Source organism: Phyllobates terribilis, unplaced genomic scaffold (genome assembly GCF_046119375.1).
Source record: "Phyllobates terribilis strain yellow unplaced genomic scaffold, ASM4611937v1 Scaffold_13__5_contigs__length_258822181, whole genome shotgun sequence".
Lineage (NCBI taxonomy): Eukaryota > Metazoa > Chordata > Amphibia > Anura > Dendrobatidae > Phyllobates > Phyllobates terribilis.
In genome coordinates this window covers 172,592,607-172,615,142 of record NW_027362773.1, presented here as the reverse complement: position 1 = coordinate 172,615,142, position 22,536 = coordinate 172,592,607, and the positions used below count along the sequence as shown (strand labels likewise).

The window sequence follows — 22,536 nt, the reverse complement described above, 5'->3', positions numbered from 1 at the left end:
ATCGATGTAACATTGTTTCCTCTGACTATATAACATTCTATCATCTATGTAACATTGCATCCTCTGACTATATAACATTGTATCATCCATGTAACATTGTTTCCTCTGACTATATAACATTGTATCATCGATGTAACATTGTTTCCTCTGACTATATAACATTGTATCATCGATGTAACATTGCATCCTCTGACTATATAACATTGTATCATCCATGTAACATTGTTTCCTCTGACTATATAACATTGTATCATCCATGTAACATTGTTTCCTCTGACTATATAACATTGTATCATCTATATAACATTGTATCATCCATGGAACATTGTTTCCTCTGACTATATAACATTGTATCATCCATGTAACATTGTTTCCTCTGACTATATAACATTGTATCATCCATGTAACATTGTTTCCTCTGACTATATAACATTGTATCATCTATATAACATTGTATCATCCATGTAACATTGTTTCCTCTGACTATATAACATTGTATCATCGATGTAACATTGTTTCCTCTGACTATATAACATTGTATCATCTATATAACATTGTATCATCCATGTAACATTGTTTCCTCTGACTATATAACATTGTATCATCTATATAACATTGTATCATCCATGTAACATTGTTTCCTCTGACTATATAACATTGTATCATCTATATAACATTGTATCATCGATGTAACATTGCTTCCTCTGACTATATAACATTGTATCATCCATGTAACATTGTTTCCTCTGACTATATAACATTGTATCATCTATATAACATTGTATCATCCATGTAACATTGTTTCCTCTGACTATATAACATTGTATCATCGATGTAACATTGTTTCCTCTGACTATATAACATTGTATCATCTATATAACATTGTATCATCCATGTAACATTGTTTCCTCTGACTATATAACATTGTATCATCTATATAACATAGTATCATCGATGTAACATTGCATCCTCTGACTATATAACATTGTATCATCCATGTAACATTGTTTCCTCTGACTATATAACATTCTATCATCTATGTAACATTGCATCCTCTGACTATATAACATTGTATCATCCATGTAACATTGTTTCCTCTGACTATATAACATTGTATCATCGATGTAACATTGTTTCCTCTGACTATATAACATTGTATCATCGATGTAACATTGCATCCTCTGACTATATAACATTGTATCATCCATGTAACATTGTTTCCTCTGACTATATAACATTGTATCATCCATGTAACATTGTTTCCTCTGACTATATAACATTGTATCATCTATATAACATTGTATCATCCATGGAACATTGTTTCCTCTGACTATATAACATTGTATCATCCATGTAACATTGTTTCCTCTGACTATATAACATTGTATCATCCATGTAACATTGTTTCCTCTGACTATATAACATTGTATCATCTATATAACATTGTATCATCCATGTAACATTGTTTCCTCTGACTATATAACATTGTATCATCGATGTAACATTGTTTCCTCTGACTATATAACATTGTATCATCTATATAACATTGTATCATCCATGTAACATTGTTTCCTCTGACTATATAACATTGTATCATCTATATAACATTGTATCATCCATGTAACATTGTTTCCTCTGACTATATAACATTGTATCATCTATATAACATTGTATCATCGATGTAACATTGCTTCCTCTGACTATATAACATTGTATCATCCATGTAACATTGTTTCCTCTGACTATATAACATTGTATCATCTATATAACATTGTATCATCCATGTAACATTGTTTCCTCTGACTATATAACATTGTATCATCCATGTAACATTGTTTCCTCTGACTATATAACATTGTATCATCTATATAACATTGTATCATCCATGTAACATTGTTTCCTCTGACTATATAACATTGTATCATCCATGTAACATTGTTTCCTCTGACTATATAACATTGTATCATCCATGTAACATTGTTTCCTCTGACTATATAACATTGTATCATCTATATAACATTGTATCATCCATGTAACATTGTTTCCTCTGACTATATAACATTGTATCATCTATATAACATTGTATCATCCATGTAACATTGTTTCCTCTGACTATATAACATTGTATCATCTATATAACATTGTATCATCCATGTAACATTGTTTCCTCTGACTATATAACATTGTATCATCTATATAACATTGTATCATCCATGTAACATTGTTTCCTCTGACTATATAACATTGTATCATCCATGTAACATTGTTTCCTCTGACTATATAACATAGTATCATCGATGTAACATTGTTTCCTCTGACTATATAACATTGTATCATCCATGTAACATTGCTTCCTCTGACTATATAACATTGTATCATCCATGTAACATTGCTTCCTCTGACTATATAACATTGTATCATCCATGTAACATTGCTTCCTCTGACTATATAACATTGTATCATCGATGTAACATTGCTTCCTCTGACTATATAACATTGTATCATCCATGTAACATTGCATCCTCTGACTATATAACATTGTATCATCCATGTAACATTGTTTCCTCTGACTATCTTGCTGACTGCTCATGCAGAGATACATGCTGGGGATACAGGTCTGGCAGGAGTTAGCTTGGACCAATAGGGTGGCTGGCATCAGAGGCCAATCGGATTGTGTGTTGCATTGTCCGCAGGCTGCAGAGGAGCAGCCATTGGTGCCGCAGTTTATTATGGCACTGGTGGAGATGTCCTGTTTTCTTGCAGCCACGATCTCTGGGAAATTGTGATCCAGTATGGCCTTCTCCACTATCCAGAAGGTGGTGATGTTCTCCGGCCTGGTGCTGTGTGTGTCCCTGCTCCTACCCAAAACCTTCCTGAACAGGGGGAAGCAGTCCCTGCAGCAGCCGGAGGGTGAGTGGCCAGCGCTGCATGTCTTGGGCTGGGAGGGAGGTAATAGAAGCAGCAGCCCCCCTCTCCCTGGTCTGGGGGCATAGCATGGGGCGAGTGCAGACTGGATGGCGGATGCGGGGATAGGCTCCTGTGCCTTACACTCGGCCCCTCTTCTCCAGCGCTGCAGTCGATCCCTTGCTTGCAATCATTTTTGCTGGCTTCTCTGTATCTAAACACCCTGAGCAGAGGAAGGTTCCTGTAACTGCATCTATTAGAGATGAGACAATGCTTTGACATTTGCATCTGCCAACTCTGTCAGATTTTTATCAAACGTTCGATTAGCAGAGAATTGATTTGTTGTTACTCACAAGCACAGAAAACACGTGGAACACTCTGAGGTCTCCTAGGACTGTAGAGAACACTTTCCAAGCTGTTCAAGGGGCGCCTTCCGCACAGAATGACTGTTCAAACCAAGTCCAGTCTGTGCATCATGGTGCAACTAATCATTTATCTGCACCTTCCCACCTGCTTGGTTCCCCTCTATCACCGCCCTTCTCTTCTCTATGAAGCCGGAGCTGTCAATCAAAGAAGAGGGGGAGGGGAGATAGAGGGGGAGGGGAGTTAGAGGGGAAAAAATCTGGTGGGAAGCTGCACTTCAATGTTTGGCTGCCAGGATGCACCAAGCACTTGTGCTTTGTTTGAACAGTCATTCTGTGCAGACAGAGCCCCTTTAATACACAGCCTCAGTAATATCCAGGTGAGCGCGCCAGGACAGCAGCGGAGAGCAGCTGCCATCCTTCTGTGATGTTTAGGCCTCATTCACACGTCTGTATATTTACATCAGTGTTTTTATGCCAAAACCAGGAGGGGAACATTCAGAGAAAAGCTACGATAGAACCATTGACGCCCGTTCAGTGTTTTGGAGACTCTCCTGGTTACTGATGAAATACTGATGTGTGAATGAGGCTTTATTCAGTGCTTTATGGCTTCTCTTCTTTTTCTCTAGTGCTGAGCTGTGACGTCCCCTCACTATCCAGATTCTCTATCGCTCCCTCTGCATTCCCTGCCTCGGCTTTTATACAGGCTGTGACAGTCTCTGCTTGGCCGCACGTGAGACCATTAGAAGCTTCTCGGGGTGAAGCCATCTTCTGCTGTGTGTACAATGGCTTTGTCCAATACTTGACAATTCGCACAAATCAAATTACGAATATTTGAATTCTACAAGACAAGCGAATTTCCTAAAATGCAACACAAATTCGGTTGGAATCAAATCCATTTGTTCATCTCTAGTATTTATGTCACTACAGAAGACAATGCTCGACCTGATATCAGAGCGGATCCATCATTAACGGAGAGCGAGTGTAAGAAGTGCTCAAGAACCAGCAGGGGGCAGAAGGGAGCCGCCGCGGGTACTAGAGCCGCTGGGGATACTAGAGCCGCCGGGGATACTAGAGCCGCCGCGGGTACTGGAGCCGCCGGGGATACTAGAGCCGCCGGGGATACTAGAGCCGCCGCGGGTACTGGAGCCGCCGGGGATACTAGAGCCGTCGGGGATACTAGAGCCGTCGGGGATACTAGAGCCGCCGGGGATACTAGAGCCGCCGGGGGTACTGGAGCCGCCGGGGATACTAGAGCCGCCGGGGATACTAGAGCCGCCGGGGATACTAGAGCCGCCGGGGATACTAGAGCCGCCGCGGGTACTGGAGCCGCCGGGGATACTAGAGTCGCCGGGGATACTAGAGCCGCCGCGGCTACTGGAGTCGCCGGGGATACTAGAGCCGCCGGGGATACTAGAGCCGCCGCGGGTACTAGAGCCGCCGGGGATACTAGAGCCGCCGCGGCTACTGGAGTCGCCGGGGATACTAGAGCCGCCGGGGATACTAGAGCCGCCGCGGGTACTAGAGCCGCCGGGGATACTAGAGTCGCCGCGGGTACTAGAGCCGTCGGGGATACTAGAGCCGCCGGGGATACTAGAGCCGCCGGGGATACTAGAGCCGCCGGGGATACTTGAGCCGCCGGGGATACTAGAGCCGCCGGGGATACTAGAGCCGCCGGGGATACTTGAGCCGCCGGGGATACTAGAGCCGCCGCGGGTACTGGAGCCGCCGGGGATACTAGAGCCGCCGGGGATACTAGAGCCTCTGCACATCTACATCATCCATCACCATTCATCATATGATGTTACTAATAAGTATTTCCCACAGAGATCACCGTGTATTATATTATCAGTGATGTCACCACCCGGGGCGGGGCTGGAGTATAAGGGGTGTGGCCTCATGTCATTATATCAGTGATGTCATCACCAGGGGCGGGGCTGGAGTATAAGGGGTGTGGTCTCAGGTTATTAAATCAGTGATGTCATCACCAGGGGCGGGGCTGGAGTAAAAGGGGTGTGGCCTCATGTCATTATATCAGTGATGTCATCACCGGGGGCGGGGCTGCAGTATAAGGGGTATGGTCTCATGTCATTATATCAGTGATGTCATCACCAGGGGCGGGGCTGGAGTATAAGGGGTGTGGTCTCATGTCATTATATCAGTGATGTCATCACCGGGGGTGGGGCTGGAATATAAGGGGTGTGATCTCATGTTATTATATCAGTGATGTCATCACCAGGGGCGGGGCTGGAGTATAAGGGGTGTGGCCTCGTGTCATTATATCAGTGATGTCATCACCGGGGGCGGGGCTGGAGTATAAGGGGTGTGGCCTCATGTCATTATATCAGTGATGTCATCACCGGGGGTGGGGCTGGAATATAAGGGGTGTGGTCTCGTGTCATTATATCAGTGATGTCATCACCAGGGGCGGGGCTGGAGTATAAGGGGTGTGGTCTCATGTCATTATATCAGTGATGTCATCACCAGGGGTAGGGCTGGAATATAAGGGGTGTGATCTCGTGTCATTATATCAGTGATGTCATCACCAGGGGCGGGGCTGGAGTATAAGGGGTGTGGCCTCATGTCATTATATCAGTGATGTCATCACCGGGGGCGGGGCTGGAGTATAAGGGGTGTGGTCTCATGTCATTATATCAGTGATGTCATCTTCGGGGGCGGGTCTGGAGTATAAGGGGTGTGGTCTCATGTCATTATATCAGTGATGTCATCACCAGGGGCAGGGCTGGAGTATAAGGGGTGTGATCTCATGTCATTGTATCAGTGATGTCATCACCAGGGGCAGGGCTGGAGTATAAGGGGTGTGGTCTAATGTCATTATATCAGTGATGTCATCACCAAGGGACGGGGCTGGAGTATAGGGGGTGTGGCCTCATGTCATTATATCAGTGATGTCATCACCGGGGGCGGGGCTGTAGTATAAGGGGTGTGGTCTCATGTCATTATATCAGTGATGACATCACCAAGGGGCGGTGCTGACAATCTCTCACACATGTATACAGGCGGGTTGTCAGCAGTGATAGATGGGGGGCCGGTGCAGACCTCGTGACTGTGTGGTACTGTCTTGGACGCTCAAACGTCTCTGGATCTCGTCTGGTCGTGATTCTTCCTCTATCCTCTGATTATGGATGATGAGACTTTTCCTCCGGTCTCATCGGTTGCGGTGTTGATGTCGGCCGCAGTCACCACCGAAATGAATATTGATTGTTCCTTTCACCTTTACATCAAGCAGCTGTCCGGACTGAGCGGCGGCCGAGCGAGTCCCCGACATCACACATCATAGGGACTGACGTTTAATTACAGAACGTTCCGATACAAAACCGTCCAACAATGTAATCAATCATCACCGACACCAGGAAAGCTCCGCAATCCCTGCGAGACCCGCAGCATAGACCGCCAGATGTACATCACCCCAGACCCTGTGTATAATTACCGGCATCATAAATACGTACAGCCGCTATAACCCGGGCATCTCCTGTATATAATTATATATGTACAGCCGGTATAACCCGGGCATCTCCTGTATATAATTATATATGTACAGCCGCTATAACCCGGGCATCTCCTGTATATAATTATATATGTACAGCTGGTATAACCTGGGCATCTCCTGTATATAATTATATATGTACAGCCGGTATAACCCGGACATCTCCTGTATATAATTATATATGTACAGCTGGTATAACCTGGGCATCTCCTGTGTATAATTATATATGTACAGCTGGTATAACCTGGGCATCTCCTGTATATAATTATATATGTACAGCCGGTATAACCCGGACATCTCCTGTATATAATTATGTATGTACAGCTGGTATAACCCGGGCATCTCCTGTATATAATTATATATGTACAGCTGGTATAACCCGGGCATCTCCTGTATATAATTATATATGTACAGCAGGTATAACCCGGGCATCTCCTGTATAGAATTATGTATGTACAGCTGGTATAACCTGGGTATCTCCTGTATATAATTATATATGTACAGCTGGTATAACCTGGGTATCTCCTGTATATAATTATATATGTACAGCTGGTATAACCTGGGCATCTCCTGTATATAATTATATATGTACAGCCGGTATAACCCGGACATCTCCTGTATATAATTATGTATGTACAGCTGGTATAACCCGGGCATCTCCTGTATATAATTATATATGTACAGCAGGTATAACCTGGGTATCTCCTGTATATAATTATATATGTACAGCTGGTATAACCTGGGTATCTCCTGTATATAATTATATATGTACAGCTGGTATAACCTGGGCATCTCCGGTATATAATTATATATGTACAGCCGGTATAACCTGGACATCTCCTGTATATAATTATATATGTACAGCTGGTATAACCTGGGCATCTCCTGTATATAATTATATATGTACAGCCGGTATAACCCGGACATCTCCTGTATATAATTATATATGTACAGCTGGTATAACTTGGGCATCTCCTGTATATAATTATATATGTACAGCTGGTATAACCTGAGCATCTCCTGTATATAATTATATATGTACAGCCGGTATAACCCGGACATCTCCTGTATATAATTATATATGTACAGCTGGTATAACCTGGGCATCTCCTGTATATAATTATATATGTACAGCCGGTATAACCCGGACATCTCCTGTATATAATTATATATGTACAGCTGGTATAACTTGGGCATCTCCTGTATATAATTATATATGTACAGCCGCTATAACCCGGGCATCTCCTGTATATAATTATATATGTACAGCTGGTATAACCTGGGCATCTCCTGTATATAATTATATATGTACAGCTGGTATAACCTGGGCATCTCCTGTATATAATTATATATGTACAGCCGGTATAACCCGGACATCTCCTGTATATAATTATGTATGTACAGCTGGTATAACCTGGGCATCTCCGGTATATAATTATATATGTACAGCCGGTATAACCTGGACATCTCCTGTATATAATTATATATGTACAGCTGGTATAACCTGGGCATCTCCTGTATATAATTATATATGTACAGCCGGTATAACCCGGACATCTCCTGTATATAATTATATATGTACAGCTGGTATAACTTGGGCATCTCCTGTATATAATTATATATGTACAGCTGGTATAACCTGAGCATCTCCTGTATATAATTATATATGTACAGCCGGTATAACCCGGACATCTCCTGTATATAATTATATATGTACAGCTGGTATAACCTGGGCATCTCCTGTATATAATTATATATGTACAGCCGGTATAACCCGGACATCTCCTGTATATAATTATATATGTACAGCTGGTATAACTTGGGCATCTCCTGTATTTAATTATATATGTACAGCTGGTATAACCCGGACATCTCCTGTATATAATTATATATGTACAGCTGGTATAACCTGGGCATCTCCTGTATATAATTATATATGTACAGCCGGTATAACCCGGACATCTCCTGTATATAATTATATATGTACAGCTGGTATAACCTGGGCATCTCCTGTATATAATTATATATGTACAGCCGGTATAACCCGGACATCTCCTGTATATAATTATATATGTACAGCTGGTATAACCTGGGCATCTCCTGTATATAATTATATATGTACAGCCGGTATAACCCGGACATCTCCTGTATATAATTATATATGTACAGCTGGTATAACCTGGGCATCTCCTGTATAGAATTATATATGTACAGCTGGTATAACCTGGGCATCTCCTGTATATAATTATATATGTACAGCTGGTATAACCTGTGCATCTCCTGTATATAATTATATATGTACAGCTGGTATAACCTGGACATCTCCTGTATATAATTATATATGTACAGCCGGTATAACCTGGACATCTCCTGTATATAATTATATATGTACAGCTGGTATAACCTGGGCATCTCCTGTATATAATTATATATGTACAGCCGGTAGAACCTGGGCATCTCCTGTATATAATTATATATGTACAGCTGGTATAACCTGGGCATCTCCTGTATATAATTATATATGTACAGCTGGTATAACCCAGGCATCTCCTGTATATAATTATATATGTACAGCCGGTATAACCTGGGCATCTCCTGTATATAATTATATATGTACAGCTGGTATAACCCGGGCATCTCCTGTATATAATTATATATGTACAGCTGGTATAACCTGGGCATCTCCTGTATAGAATTATATATGTACAGCTGGTATAACCTGGGCATCTCCTGTATATAATTATATATGTACAGCTGGTATAACCTGTGCATCTCCTGTATATAATTATATATGTACAGCTGGTATAACCTGGACATCTCCTGTATATAATTATATATGTACAGCCGGTATAACCTGGACATCTCCTGTATATAATTATATATGTACAGCTGGTATAACCTGGGCATCTCCTGTATATAATTATATATGTACAGCCGGTAGAACCTGGGCATCTCCTGTATATAATTATATATGTACAGCTGGTATAACCTGGGCATCTCCTGTATATAATTATATATGTACAGCTGGTATAACCCAGGCATCTCCTGTATATAATTATATATGTACAGCCGGTATAACCTGGGCATCTCCTGTATATAATTATATATGTACAGCTGGTATAACCCGGGCATCTCCTGTATATAATTATATGTGTACAGCCGGTATAACCCGGGCATCTCCTGTATATAATTATATATGTACAGCTGGTATAACCTGGGCATCTCCTGTATATAATTATATATGTACAGCAGGTATAACCTGGGCATCTCCTGTATATAATTATATATGTACAGCCGGTATAACCTGGGCATCTCCTGTATATAATTATATGTGTACAGCCGGTATAACCCGGGCATCTCCTGTATATAATTATATGTGTACAGCCGGTATAACCCGGGCATCTCCTGTATATAATTATATGTGTACAGCCGGTATAACCCGGGCATCTCCTGTATATAATTATATATGTACAGCTGGTATAACCTGGACATCTCCTGTATATAATTATATATGTACAACTGGTGTAACCTGGGCATCTCCTGTATATAATTATACATGTACAGCTGGTATAACCTGGGTATCTCCTGTATATAATTATATATGTACAGCCGGTATAACCCGGGCATCTCCTGTATATAATTATATGTGTACAGCCGGTATAACCCGGGCATCTCCTGTATATAATTATATATGTATAGCCGGTATAACCTGGGCATCTCCTGTATATAATTATATATGTACAGCCGGTATAACCCGGACATCTCCTGTATATAATTATATATGTACAGCTGGTATAACCTGGAAATCTCCTGTATATAATTATACATGTACAGCTGGTATAACCTGGGTATCTCCTGTATATAATTATATATGTACAGCCGGTATAACCCGGACATCTCCTGTATATAATTATATATGTACAGCTGGTATAACTTGGGCATCTCCTGTATATAATTATATATGTACAGCTGGTATAACCTGAGCATCTCCTGTATATAATTATATATGTACAGCCGGTATAACCCGGACATCTCCTGTATATAATTATATATGTACAGATGGTATAACCTGGGCATCTCCTGTATATAATTATATATGTACAGCCGGTATAACCCGGACATCTCCTGTATATAATTATATATGTACAGCTGGTATAACTTGGGCATCTCCTGTATATAATTATATATGTACAGCTGGTATAACCCGGACATCTCCTGTATATAATTATATATGTACAGCTGGTATAACCTGGGCATCTCCTGTATATAATTATATATGTACAGCCGGTATAACCCGGACATCTCCTGTATATAATTATATATGTACAGCTGGTATAACCTGGGCATCTCCTGTATATAATTATATATGTACAGCCGGTATAACCCGGACATCTCCTGTATATAATTATATATGTACAGCTGGTATAACCTGGGCATCTCCTGTATAGAATTATATATGTACAGCTGGTATAACCTGGGCATCTCCTGTATATAATTATATATGTACAGCTGGTATAACCTGTGCATCTCCTGTATATAATTATATATGTACAGCTGGTATAACCTGGACATCTCCTGTATATAATTATATATGTACAGCCGGTATAACCTGGACATCTCCTGTATATAATTATATATGTACAGCTGGTATAACCTGGGCATCTCCTGTATATAATTATATATGTACAGCCGGTAGAACCTGGGCATCTCCTGTATATAATTATATATGTACAGCTGGTATAACCTGGGCATCTCCTGTATATAATTATATATGTACAGCTGGTATAACCCAGGCATCTCCTGTATATAATTATATATGTACAGCCGGTATAACCTGGGCATCTCCTGTATATAATTATATATGTACAGCTGGTATAACCCGGGCATCTCCTGTATATAATTATATGTGTACAGCCGGTATAACCCGGGCATCTCCTGTATATAATTATATATGTACAGCTGGTATAACCTGGGCATCTCCTGTATATAATTATATATGTACAGCTGGTATAACCTGGGCATCTCCTGTATATAATTATATATGTACAGCCGGTATAACCTGGGCATCTCCTGTATATAATTATATGTGTACAGCCGGTATAACCCGGGCATCTCCTGTATATAATTATATGTGTACAGCCGGTATAACCCGGGCATCTCCTGTATATAATTATATGTGTACAGCCGGTATAACCCGGGCATCTCCTGTATATAATTATATATGTACAGCTGGTATAACCTGGACATCTCCTGTATATAATTATATATGTACAACTGGTGTAACCTGGGCATCTCCTGTATATAATTATACATGTACAGCTGGTATAACCTGGGTATCTCCTGTATATAATTATATATGTACAGCCGGTATAACCCGGGCATCTCCTGTATATAATTATATGTGTACAGCCGGTATAACCCGGGCATCTCCTGTATATAATTATATATGTATAGCCGGTATAACCTGGGCATCTCCTGTATATAATTATATATGTACAGCCGGTATAACCCGGACATCTCCTGTATATAATTATATATGTACAGCTGGTATAACCTGGACATCTCCTGTATATAATTATATATGTACAGCTGGTATAACCTGGGTATCTCCTGTATATAATTATATATGTACAGCTGGTATAACCTGGACATCTCCTGTATATAATTATATATGTACAGCTGGTATAACCTGGGCATCTCCTGTATATAATTATATATGTACAGCCGGTATAACCCGGACATCTCCTGTATATAATTATATATGTACAGCTGGTATAACTTGGGCATCTCCTGTATATAATTATATATGTACAGCTGGTATAACCCGGGCATCTCCTGTATATAATTATATATGTACAGCTGGTATAACCTGGACATCTCCTGTATATAATTATACATGTACAGCTGGTATAACCTGGGAATCTCCTGTATATAATTATACATGTACAGCCGGTATAACCCGGGCATCTCCTGTATATAATTATATGTGTACAGCCGGTATAACCCGGGCATCTCCTGTATATAATTATATATGTACAGCTGGTATAACCCGGGCATCTCCTGTATAGAATTATATATGTACAGCTGGTATAACCTGGGCATCTCCTGTATATAATTATACATGTACAGCTGGTATAACCTGGGTATCTCCTGTATATAATTATATATGTACAGCTGGTATAACCTGGACATCTCCTGTATATAATTATACATGTACAGCCGGTATAACCTGGGCATCTCCTGTATATAATTATATATGTACGGCTGGTATAACCCGGGCATCTCCTGTATATAATTATATATGTACAGCCGGTATAACCCGGGCATCTCCTGTATATAATTATATATGTACAGCTGGTATAACCTGGACATCTCCTGTATATAATTATACATGTACAGCTGGTATAACCTGGGAATCTCCTGTATATAATTATACATGTACAGCCGGTATAACCCGGGCATCTCCTGTATATAATTATATGTGTACAGCCGGTATAACCCGGGCATCTCCTGTATATAATTATATATGTACAGCTGGTATAACCCGGGCATCTCCTGTATAGAATTATATATGTACAGCTGGTATAACCTGGGCATCTCCTGTATATAATTATATATGTACAGCCGGTATAACCTGGGCATCTCCTGTATATAATTATATATGTACAGCTGGTATAACCTGGGCATCTCCTGTATATAATTATATATGTACAGCCGGTATAACCTGGACATCCCCTGTATATAATTATATATGTACAGCTGGTATAACCTGGGTATCTCCTGTATATAATTGACTCACCCCCTGGGCCAGTGCTGTAGTGCGGCGCGCGTGCGCGCGGGGAATACCCGGAGCCGGATCCGATGGGGGTAGTAGTCTTCGTGTGGCGGTGACCCGGTCCGTGCCCAGGGTGGTCAAACTAAGTGGCAGTTATTGGTATGATGGTATTAGTGTCCGACTACGCCACCCGTTGAATGCGGCTATGAAGCCGCCGCTGCAGGGCAGTCCGCTGAGGCCGGTGGTACGGATGTGCAGCGTGGATGGTATAACCCCCAACGTGAGGGGTATGGCCTCAGGGCAGAGGATGAGGTTGATGTTGGGAGTGATGGTGTGGATGTCCCAGCACTAATGGTGCGACAAGGAAGCACGGAGACGCGAGGGTACAGTTCAGGGTCTTTACTGATGGTACAAGGCAAATTCCCCCGGGAGTACTGGCTAGAGTTGGGGCCTGGTTAGTCTGCGAGTAAGCCAGAGTTCCCCTGGCCAGGTGGAGTTGTAGGCCTTCCCGTTAGTCTGTACCCTTCCTGGCTACCCTGCTTTCGGCGGTTACAAGTAGCCCACGTCCCTGGGTATACCGTGTGGTGCTCACCCGTATGGCTGGTGACCTGGGGCCTCCTGTTAGCCTCCGCTCCGGGATGGCGGTGCTGGTCCCTTCGTTGTGACTGAGCCTCCGGGCTTTTATGGCCAGAGGACCTGGAATCCCCTGCCGGATGGATTCTGCTGCTGGGTATATCTTAGTCCCCACAGCCTCGGACTCCTGTGTCCGGTTTTAGTACCTTCTCCCAGGGCGAGCTCTGCACAGCTCCAGCCCCTGGCGCTTCTCCTTGGCTCCTACAGAGCTCCTGATGTCTCTCTGTCCCTGTTTCTGCGTGTCCAGACCAGACTCCGTCTCTGTCTGGAACTCCTCTCTCTAACCCTGCCTCAGCCCCAGTTTATGTAGGGGAAGTTCTTCCCCTCCCAGGACTGGGCAGGAGGTGTGGCATGCTTAGGATGTCTGACCAGGAAACCTCCCACCTGCTCACAGACGTAATACTGCTATTACTGTGGAAACCAGACCCCTGGGGTGCCACATTCCCCCCTAGTGAAATTTAGTACTCCCGGACTAAACATAACAGGGTATAAACAATAACAATTAAATACATGAGATGGTCACGGCGTGTCCGTAACCGGGAAGCAATAAGGGTGTCCATTTCACCAAAGAACAGGGAGCCGTAACCAGGTAGGGGGTCTGTCCTGCCCCGAGTCTTTAACAGTCTTTAGTCCATTCCTGGGTTACGCTCCAAACATATTTACAACAGAGTTCCGGTTACTCACTGTCCATAACCTGTCAGTCCATATAAAGAAATCTGCAACTGAAAAACATAATTAGCAACGGCTACAACAAAACAGGTAAACATAAAATAGTTAAAGCAACTAGCCAACTTAGATTCTCCAACGTACGGGCATCTGGCCTCTGGTAACCCTAGTGGACCTACGGAGCTCACTAACTGGTCCTGCACTACAGGGTGTAGGAGGTGTTATGGGCAGGCTGGGCAGCTTTCTGCGCACTCTTTGGCTCACTAGGGGCACGGCAGGCTCACTACTAGCAGAGGGTTGATCCTCCTGTACTGCTGGTGTGGACTCTTCTGCCTCTTGGGCCGGCTGCTCTTCCAGCTCTACTGGTTCTTCTGTAGGCACTTGAGGGGCTGGCTGGAGAAAGGTGAGGACGGGTACCACGACAGCACCGTTTACTTGTGTCCAAGACCGGGGGAAGTCTCCGAGTACAGTCCTGATCATTTCTTCCCTTTCCTCTGCGGGTTGAGGGTTTTCTTGATCTTCTTCAGGGCTTTGCAGCTGCTTGGGACACTTCTTCAGGTGGTCTCTGGAGACAACGGCTGTGGTTTCTCCTCCATCCTTACTGATCACGCAAATCTTTGGGCTCTCATGGCTTGATGGCAGTACGGTGTACGGGTCCTTCTCCCACTGGTCGTCCAACTTGTGGAGCCGTCTTTTCCTCTTCAAGACCTGCTCTCCAGGTACCAGGGGAACAGCAGGAGCATACTGATTATAAGCCCTCTCTTGCCTTTCTCTAGCTTGAGACAGACTTCGCTCGACGCTCTCCTGTACTTTCCGATACTGCTGCTGCCGCCCTGTATCCCAGTCTGCCTCTGGCGAGGTGTCCTCGGGCGTCAGGACTCCCATATCCAGGTCGATAGGCAGCTTACCAGGTCTCGCTCTCATTAGGTAAGCCGGGGTACAGTTGGTAGAACCTACAGGGATGTGGTTGTATAGGTCCACCAGATCAGGCAGCTTTTCAGGCCACATACTGCGTTCTTCCAGGGGCAATGTTTTCAGGAGGTCTATCACCACCTGGTTCATCTTCTCGCAGAGTCCATTAGTTTGTGGGTGATAGGGCGTTGTTCTTATCTTCGTGCAGCCATACAGGTTGCAGAACTCCTGGAAGACTTCCGCTTCGAAGGCTGGCCCTTGGTCTGTCAGCACTTGGTCCGGGTCCCCGTGTGGACGGCAGAAGTGCTGCTGGAAGGCTCTAGCTGCTGTTTGAGCCGTTAAGTCCTTGACCGGGACCACCACCAGGAACCGGGAGTAATGATCTACGATTGTGAGGGCATAGACATACCCAGATCTGCTTGGAGCCAGTTTCACATGGTCCAGGGCTACCAGTTCCAGTGGCTGTCGGGTGATGATGGGCTGCAAGGGAGTCTTCTGGCTGGCACGGTCCTTCCTTCTTAGGTGGCACGGTCCACAGTCTCTGCACCACCTCTCGATGGCTCCTCTCATGCCTACCCAGTAGAACCGTTCACGCAATAAGAACTCCAGCTTCTTCCACCCGAAATGTCCTGCTCCGTTGTGGTACGCCTCCAGAATCATAGCCGCGTCTCGTCTGGGGACCACTACCTGCCAGGTCAACTCATGCGTTCGAGAGTTAACCATTCTCCGGCACAACTTCTCCCTGTAGAGGAACAGCCTACTTTTCTCCTTCCACAGTTGCTTAGTCTCCTCTGGGGCGTCTGGGTCCAGACTGGCATCGGCTTGGGTCAGCATTTCCTTCACCAGACGGACTGCAGGATCACTGTCTTGCGTCTCCGCCCAGTTGTAGTGGGGCAAGGGATTGAACGTCGCGGAGCGCCTGTCCTTCACACGGTGGGAATACAGGGTAATCCCATGACGGTGGAACGCAGGGAGCTCAACTTCTTCCAGATCTTCTGGATCTTCCCCTACGTCCGGTAAGTTCGGCATTCTAGACAGGGCATCCGCGTTGGCATTTGAGCGCCCTGCCCGGTATTTGATGGTGAATTCAAAGTTGGACAGGCGAGCCATCCATCTCTGTTCTAGAGCACCGAGCCTTGCAGTGTCCAGGTGTGTCAACGGGTTGTTATCCGTGTACACGATGAATTTGGAGGAGGCAAGGTAATGCTTGAAACATTCGGTCATTGCCCACACTACTGCCAGGAACTCCAACTTGAATGAGCTATAATTCTCAGGGTTCCTCTCGGTGGGTCGTAGCTTTCGGCTAGCGTAAGCGATTACCCGTTCTTTTCCTTGCTGGATCTGGGACAGCACGGCTCCTAGCCCGATGTTACTTGCGTCCGTGTGGAGGATAAAGGGCTGGCTGTAGTCTGGATATGCCAGGATTTCATCCCCCGTGAGGGCCATCTTCAGCTGGCAAAAGGACTCCTCTTCCAGCTTTTCCCACCTGAAGGGCGGCTTCTGGTTTTTGGCTTTTCGAGATTGACCTATCAGGAGGTCCTGCATAGGGGCTGCCATTTTGGTGAAACCGGGAATGAATCTTCGGTAGTAGCCTACCAACCCGAGGAACTGCCGCACTTCCTTTATGCTGGAGGGTCTTGGCCAGTCCTTAATTACGGTGATCTTATCAGGGTCAGGAGCCACTCCGTCAGCACTCACCACGTGTCCCAGGTATTGCACCTTTGGTTTCAGGAGGTGACACTTGGAGGGTTTCACCTTTAGGCCATAGTTTGCCAGAGCTTCGAACACTTCTGCCAGGTGTTTCAGGTGGTCCTCGTAGGTCTTGGAATAGACGATGACATCGTCCAGGTATAACAGGACCGTCTCGAAGTTCCGGTGTCCCAGACAGCATTCCATCAACCGTTGGAAGGTTCCTGGTGCGTTGCAGAGTCCGAACGGCATGCAGGTAAACTCGCTAAGTCCCATCGGGGTGGTGAATGCGGTCTTCTCCCGGTCTGCCTCTGCTACAGGAACCTGCCAGTACCCGCTAGTGAGATCCAAAGTAGAGAAGAAGTTAGCAGATTTTAATGCAGCTAAGGACTCTTCTATCCTTGGTAACGGGTACGCATCTTTGTGTGTGATACGGTTGACCTTCCTGTAGTCTACACACATTCTCATAGTGTTGTCCTTCTTTTTCACTAAGACTAGTGGAGCTGCCCAGGGGCTACAGCTGTCCCTGATTACCCCAGCCTCCTTCATGTCTCTAAGCATCCCCTTGGCGTGTTGGTAGTGTGCAGGGGGTACGGGTCGGTATCTCTCCTTTATGGGAGGATGGTCTCCCATGGGGATGTGGTGTTCTACCCCCTTTACTCGCCCGAAGTCTAACGGGTGTTTACTAAACACTCTCTCGTACTCCTGAACCACCCGATAGACTCCTTGTTTCTGGTGTGAGGGAGTGGAGTCAGTACCCAGATGTAGTTGCTGACACCAGTCCTCCACTGGTTTCTTAGAGCCGTTACCTTCCTCTGGTTGAGATGGAGGCAAGGGTTCCACGGCCTGTACAGAATTCTGGTTTATGGTGAACAATTTAGCTAGCGTGGCATACCGGGGCAGGTGTACTTCTCTCTCACCGATATTTATGATGCGAACGGGAACCCTCCCATGGCGTACATCGACCACCCCCCGTGCTGTCAAAATGGTGGGCCTACTGTCTGAGTAGACGGGTTCTACCATTGCTTGGTAGTCTCTACCTCTTAGACCAATAGCTGCCCGGCACCAAATCATCATCTCACTTTTTGGGGGCATGGCAATAGGGAACGGGTCACACATTCTCACGCTACCTATCTCACCACCAGATAGTTCCACCTGTTGCCGCTTCATCAGTGCCCGGATCTCTTTTTGGAGCACACGCTGCTGGCCGGAACTGGCGTTCTTGGCAACCTGCTGTAAAATGAGAATCACCTCTGCAAGACAATTTTCAATTACATTGGTTCCCAGGGTGATTCTAGGGTGACTCTCATGACGGTCTATGTCCACTATAATCAGTCCTTGTGCCGCCAGTTCGACTTTACCGATTTTAATGGTCACCTCCTTGAATCCCACCTGCGGCACGGGCTGACCATTGCTGGCGATGATACTCAGGTCGTCGTCTGGGTAGCGGGCTATGTCCGAATCATTCCAGTACTGCTTGAAGAGCACGTACGGGATGGTGGTGACCTGTGACCCAGTGTCTAGTAGGGCACTCACAGGAATGCCATCCAGTACCACAGGCAAGATTGGACGTCCCCCTACGTATTTATCACGCCAGTTTGATGGGCCTGATGGTCTTATGCCTGGGGGTTGGCCCTCTACCCCAGGTTGTGCCCGTTTAAATGACAGTACCTTGCCACATGTCCGGGTTGATTGCAGCGGCGGCAAATAGGTCGTCCGTCCTCGTTGTATCTGTCGCTGGGTCTTCCTCTGGCCGGTGGGGTCCTCCTCAGTCGGCGCCACGGGACGTCCTCCGGTCCGGATGCCAGCTGGATCTTTCCTGGAGAAGAGACCTGTAAAGACTGCACAGTTCTGGTTAGCGCGGCAACGCTCTTAGTCAGCTCTTGGACCTGATGGTGCAGGTCTGTAGCCGGGTCACTGTTTAAAGCCTGCGCATCAGCTCCCACAGGCTCTGCAGACAAGGGCGCCGTCCCCTGGTGGTAAGTGATAGCAGGGCGCCTGTGGGTCACAGCGCCACCTGGTGCCGGTTCTCGGAGCACCCAGATGGCTCTGTCCTTGAACTGTGCAAAGTCCAGGTCAGGGTCCTGTAAGGCCATTGCCCGCAACTGGGTTCGGTGGGCATTGCACAGTAGACCCTCAATGAATTGTTCAGTCAACAGCTTATCTTCATTTCCCACGCTATCAGGGTCTGCCTGCTTAATGGCTCTCAGGGCCTCTTGTAGGTTTAGAGCATAGTCTCTTATACTCTCATGAGCCCGTTGTTTGCACCCATAAAATCTTAGTTTTATTTCGGCTGAGGTGCGGGTGTCAAATGTGTCTTTCAGCCGGGTTAGTATGTCTCTGACATTACTCTTCCTCCCAGGTGGCCAGGACTTTACCTCCCTTTGGGCTGCCCCGATTAATTGGGCCACCAGGATGCTCACTTTTTGCGCCTCCGTGAGGGGATACACCTGGAAGAGGCTATCCAGCCTTTCTCTGAAGTCATTTAGGGTATGTGACTCCCCTGAGTACTGGGGTAGCCAGGCTGCCCCCGGGATATAGGGCATGGTGAAAGGCATGACCGCAGCAGCGGTGGCGCTGGCGGCGGCTGTGGCGGTGAAGCTCTCCTCCGTATCCGACATCCTCCTCCCCCCTAGTGGACCGTGGCCTACCTTACAATGATCCTCTTCCGTAGGCCGCGGCTCCGCAGTGGATCGTCAGGGTTCAGGACCTTCCGTCGCGCTCCTGTGACGTCGGCGTCTGCTGGGCTCCTTCCAGGACCTTACGCAACGTCCGGACGTGAGGCGGGGCTTCAGTTCTTGCGGGCTTTCGGAGTCCACGCCCCTCTTCTTCCCGCGCGGCGCCCTCAAGATGGCGTCCAATGGCGGGAAAACTCCACGGATGGCGGGAAGAAGGCAGAAGATGGCGTCGGATGGCGGGAAACGACTCCGGACGGCGGGAAACTTCACCACAGGTAAGTATAAAAGTCTCTTTTTTCAGGCACGCAGTACCCGGTGGTTGCGGGCACGTAATCCTGCCGACTACGCCAAAGTTGACTCACCCCCTGGGCCAGTGCTGTAGTGCGGCGCGCGTGCGCGCGGGGAATACCCGGATCCGATGGGGGTAGTAGTCTTCGCGTGGCGGTGACCCGGTCCGTGCCCAGGGTGGTCAAACTAAGTGGCAGTTATTGGTATGATGGTATTAGTGTCCGACTACGCCACCCGTTGAATGCGGCTATGAAGCCGCCGCTGCAGGGCAGTCCGCTGAGGCCGGTGGTACGGATGTGCAGCGTGGATGGTATAACCCCCAACGGGAGGGGTATGGCCTCAGGGCAGAGGATGAGGTTGATGTTGGGAGTGATGGTGTGGATGTCCCAGCACTAATGGTGCGACAAGGAAGCACGGAGACGCGAGGGTACAGTTCAGGGTCTTTACTGATGGTACAAGGCAAATTCCCCCGGGAGTACTGGCTAGTAGTTGGGGCCTGGTTAGTCTGTGAGTAAGCCGGAGTTCCCCTGGCCAGGTGGAGTTGTAGGCCTTCCCGTTAGTCTGTACCCTTCCTGGCTACCCTGCTTTCGGCGGTTACAAGTAGCCCACGTCCCTGGGTATACCGTGTGGTGCTCACCCGTATGGCTGGTGACCTGGGGCCTCCTGTTAGCCTCCGCTCCGGGATGGCGGTGCTGGTCCCTTCGTTGTGACTGAGCCTCCGGGCTTTTATGGCCAGAGGACCTGGAATCCCCTGCCGGATGGATTCTGCTGCTGGGTATATCTTAGTCCCCACAGCCTCGGACTCCTGTGTCCGGTTTTAGTACCTTCTCCCAGGGCGAGCTCTGCACAGCTCCAGCCCCTGGCGCTTCTCCTTGGCTCCTACAGAGCTCCTGATGTCTCTCTGTCCCTGTTTCTGCGTGTCCAGACCAGACTCCGTCTCTGTCTGGAACTCCTCTCCCTAACCCTGCCTCAGCCCCAGTTTATATAGGGGAAGTTCTTCCCCTCCCAGGACTGGGCAGGAGGTGTGGCATGCATAAGATCCCTGACCAAGAGACCTCCCACCTGCTCACAGACGTAATATTGCTATTACTGTGGAAACCAGACCCCTGGGGTGCCACATAATTATATATGTACAGCTGGTATAACCTGGGCATCTCCTGTATATAATTATTAGAGATGAGCGTTGTTCTATTCGAACTGTTCGCCAATCTCAAATTCGAGCTGTTTTGGGCGGTGTTCGAGCCGTTCGGCGAACACGAACAATTTGAGAAAAATCCGGCTGTTCGAGGTTATGTTCGATAACTGTTCGTGCACCAAAATCATAACTGGATTTTTTCTCAGTAATGATGAAAATTAATGTTAATCCGCAGTTTGAGTGTACAGCGGGGCGGCGGGAGGGGCAGGGGATGGATCTCTGCAGGAACAATGAAGATCTCCATTTTTTTTCCTCTTTCCCGCATTTACAGTGGGGAGGTGCAGTCTGTCAGCCTATCAGCAGCGCACACACGGAGCGAAGTGCTTTTTTTCACACAAGCAAGGGCATGTGTGATTGGCAGTGTATGTCACATGTCCTTGCCCTATAAGACCAAGCCATTTTCCCCGTCGCCACCATTTTCTCACTGCTGCAGCTGCGTGTTAGACGGCACCGCTGTTGCTGTGTGCGCTATACCTTGTTAATTTCAAGCCAATTTTCGCACAAATCTACAGATAGCTTGGGAGTAGGGAATAGTTGTGATTGCAGTCCTTTTAAGGACTAGGTTACAGCATTTCCTACGACTTTTATCAGGCAGGTCTGTGCTCTTAAATAGATAGGTTGTGGGAGTAAAGACTAATTGTAATTGGAGTCCTTTTCAGGACTAGGTTACATCAGTTCCTATCAGTTTTTGCCAGGCAGGTCTGTGCCAGTGCTGTGCAAGTTTTTTTCACAGCATTTGGCTGAATCTAGCAAAGCTAATCCTTTTTAGCCTATTGCAGAGTGTGTTAGTCAGTGGAGTAGCCTATCTGTGTTGCAAGATATACCACCTGTGTATAGAATACCAATTTTTTTACTGCACCTAGTGAAGTAAAATCTTTTGGGCATAGCATCATTCTATTAGTCCATCTATACTGACCTCCATCAGG

General features: G+C 46.0%; 1 protein-coding gene across 2 annotated transcripts in view; it reads left to right on the top strand.

Moving 5' to 3' along the window:
* Positions 1-2,661: 2,661 nt before the first annotated feature.
* RIC3 (RIC3 acetylcholine receptor chaperone) overlaps positions 2,662-22,536 on the top strand; it is a 100,283-nt gene continuing 80,408 nt past the window's right edge. The window contains exons 1-2 of one of the 2 annotated variants that reach the window (XM_073659072.1): positions 2,775-2,910; positions 3,896-4,250. In XM_073659072.1, the coding sequence (XP_073515173.1) occupies positions 4,133-4,250 (118 nt within the window). In that variant the 5' untranslated portion in view covers positions 2,775-2,910; positions 3,896-4,132. Of the gene's footprint in view, positions 2,911-3,895; positions 4,251-22,536 lie in introns of both variants that reach the window. The other variant, XM_073659071.1, reaches the window with a different exon arrangement.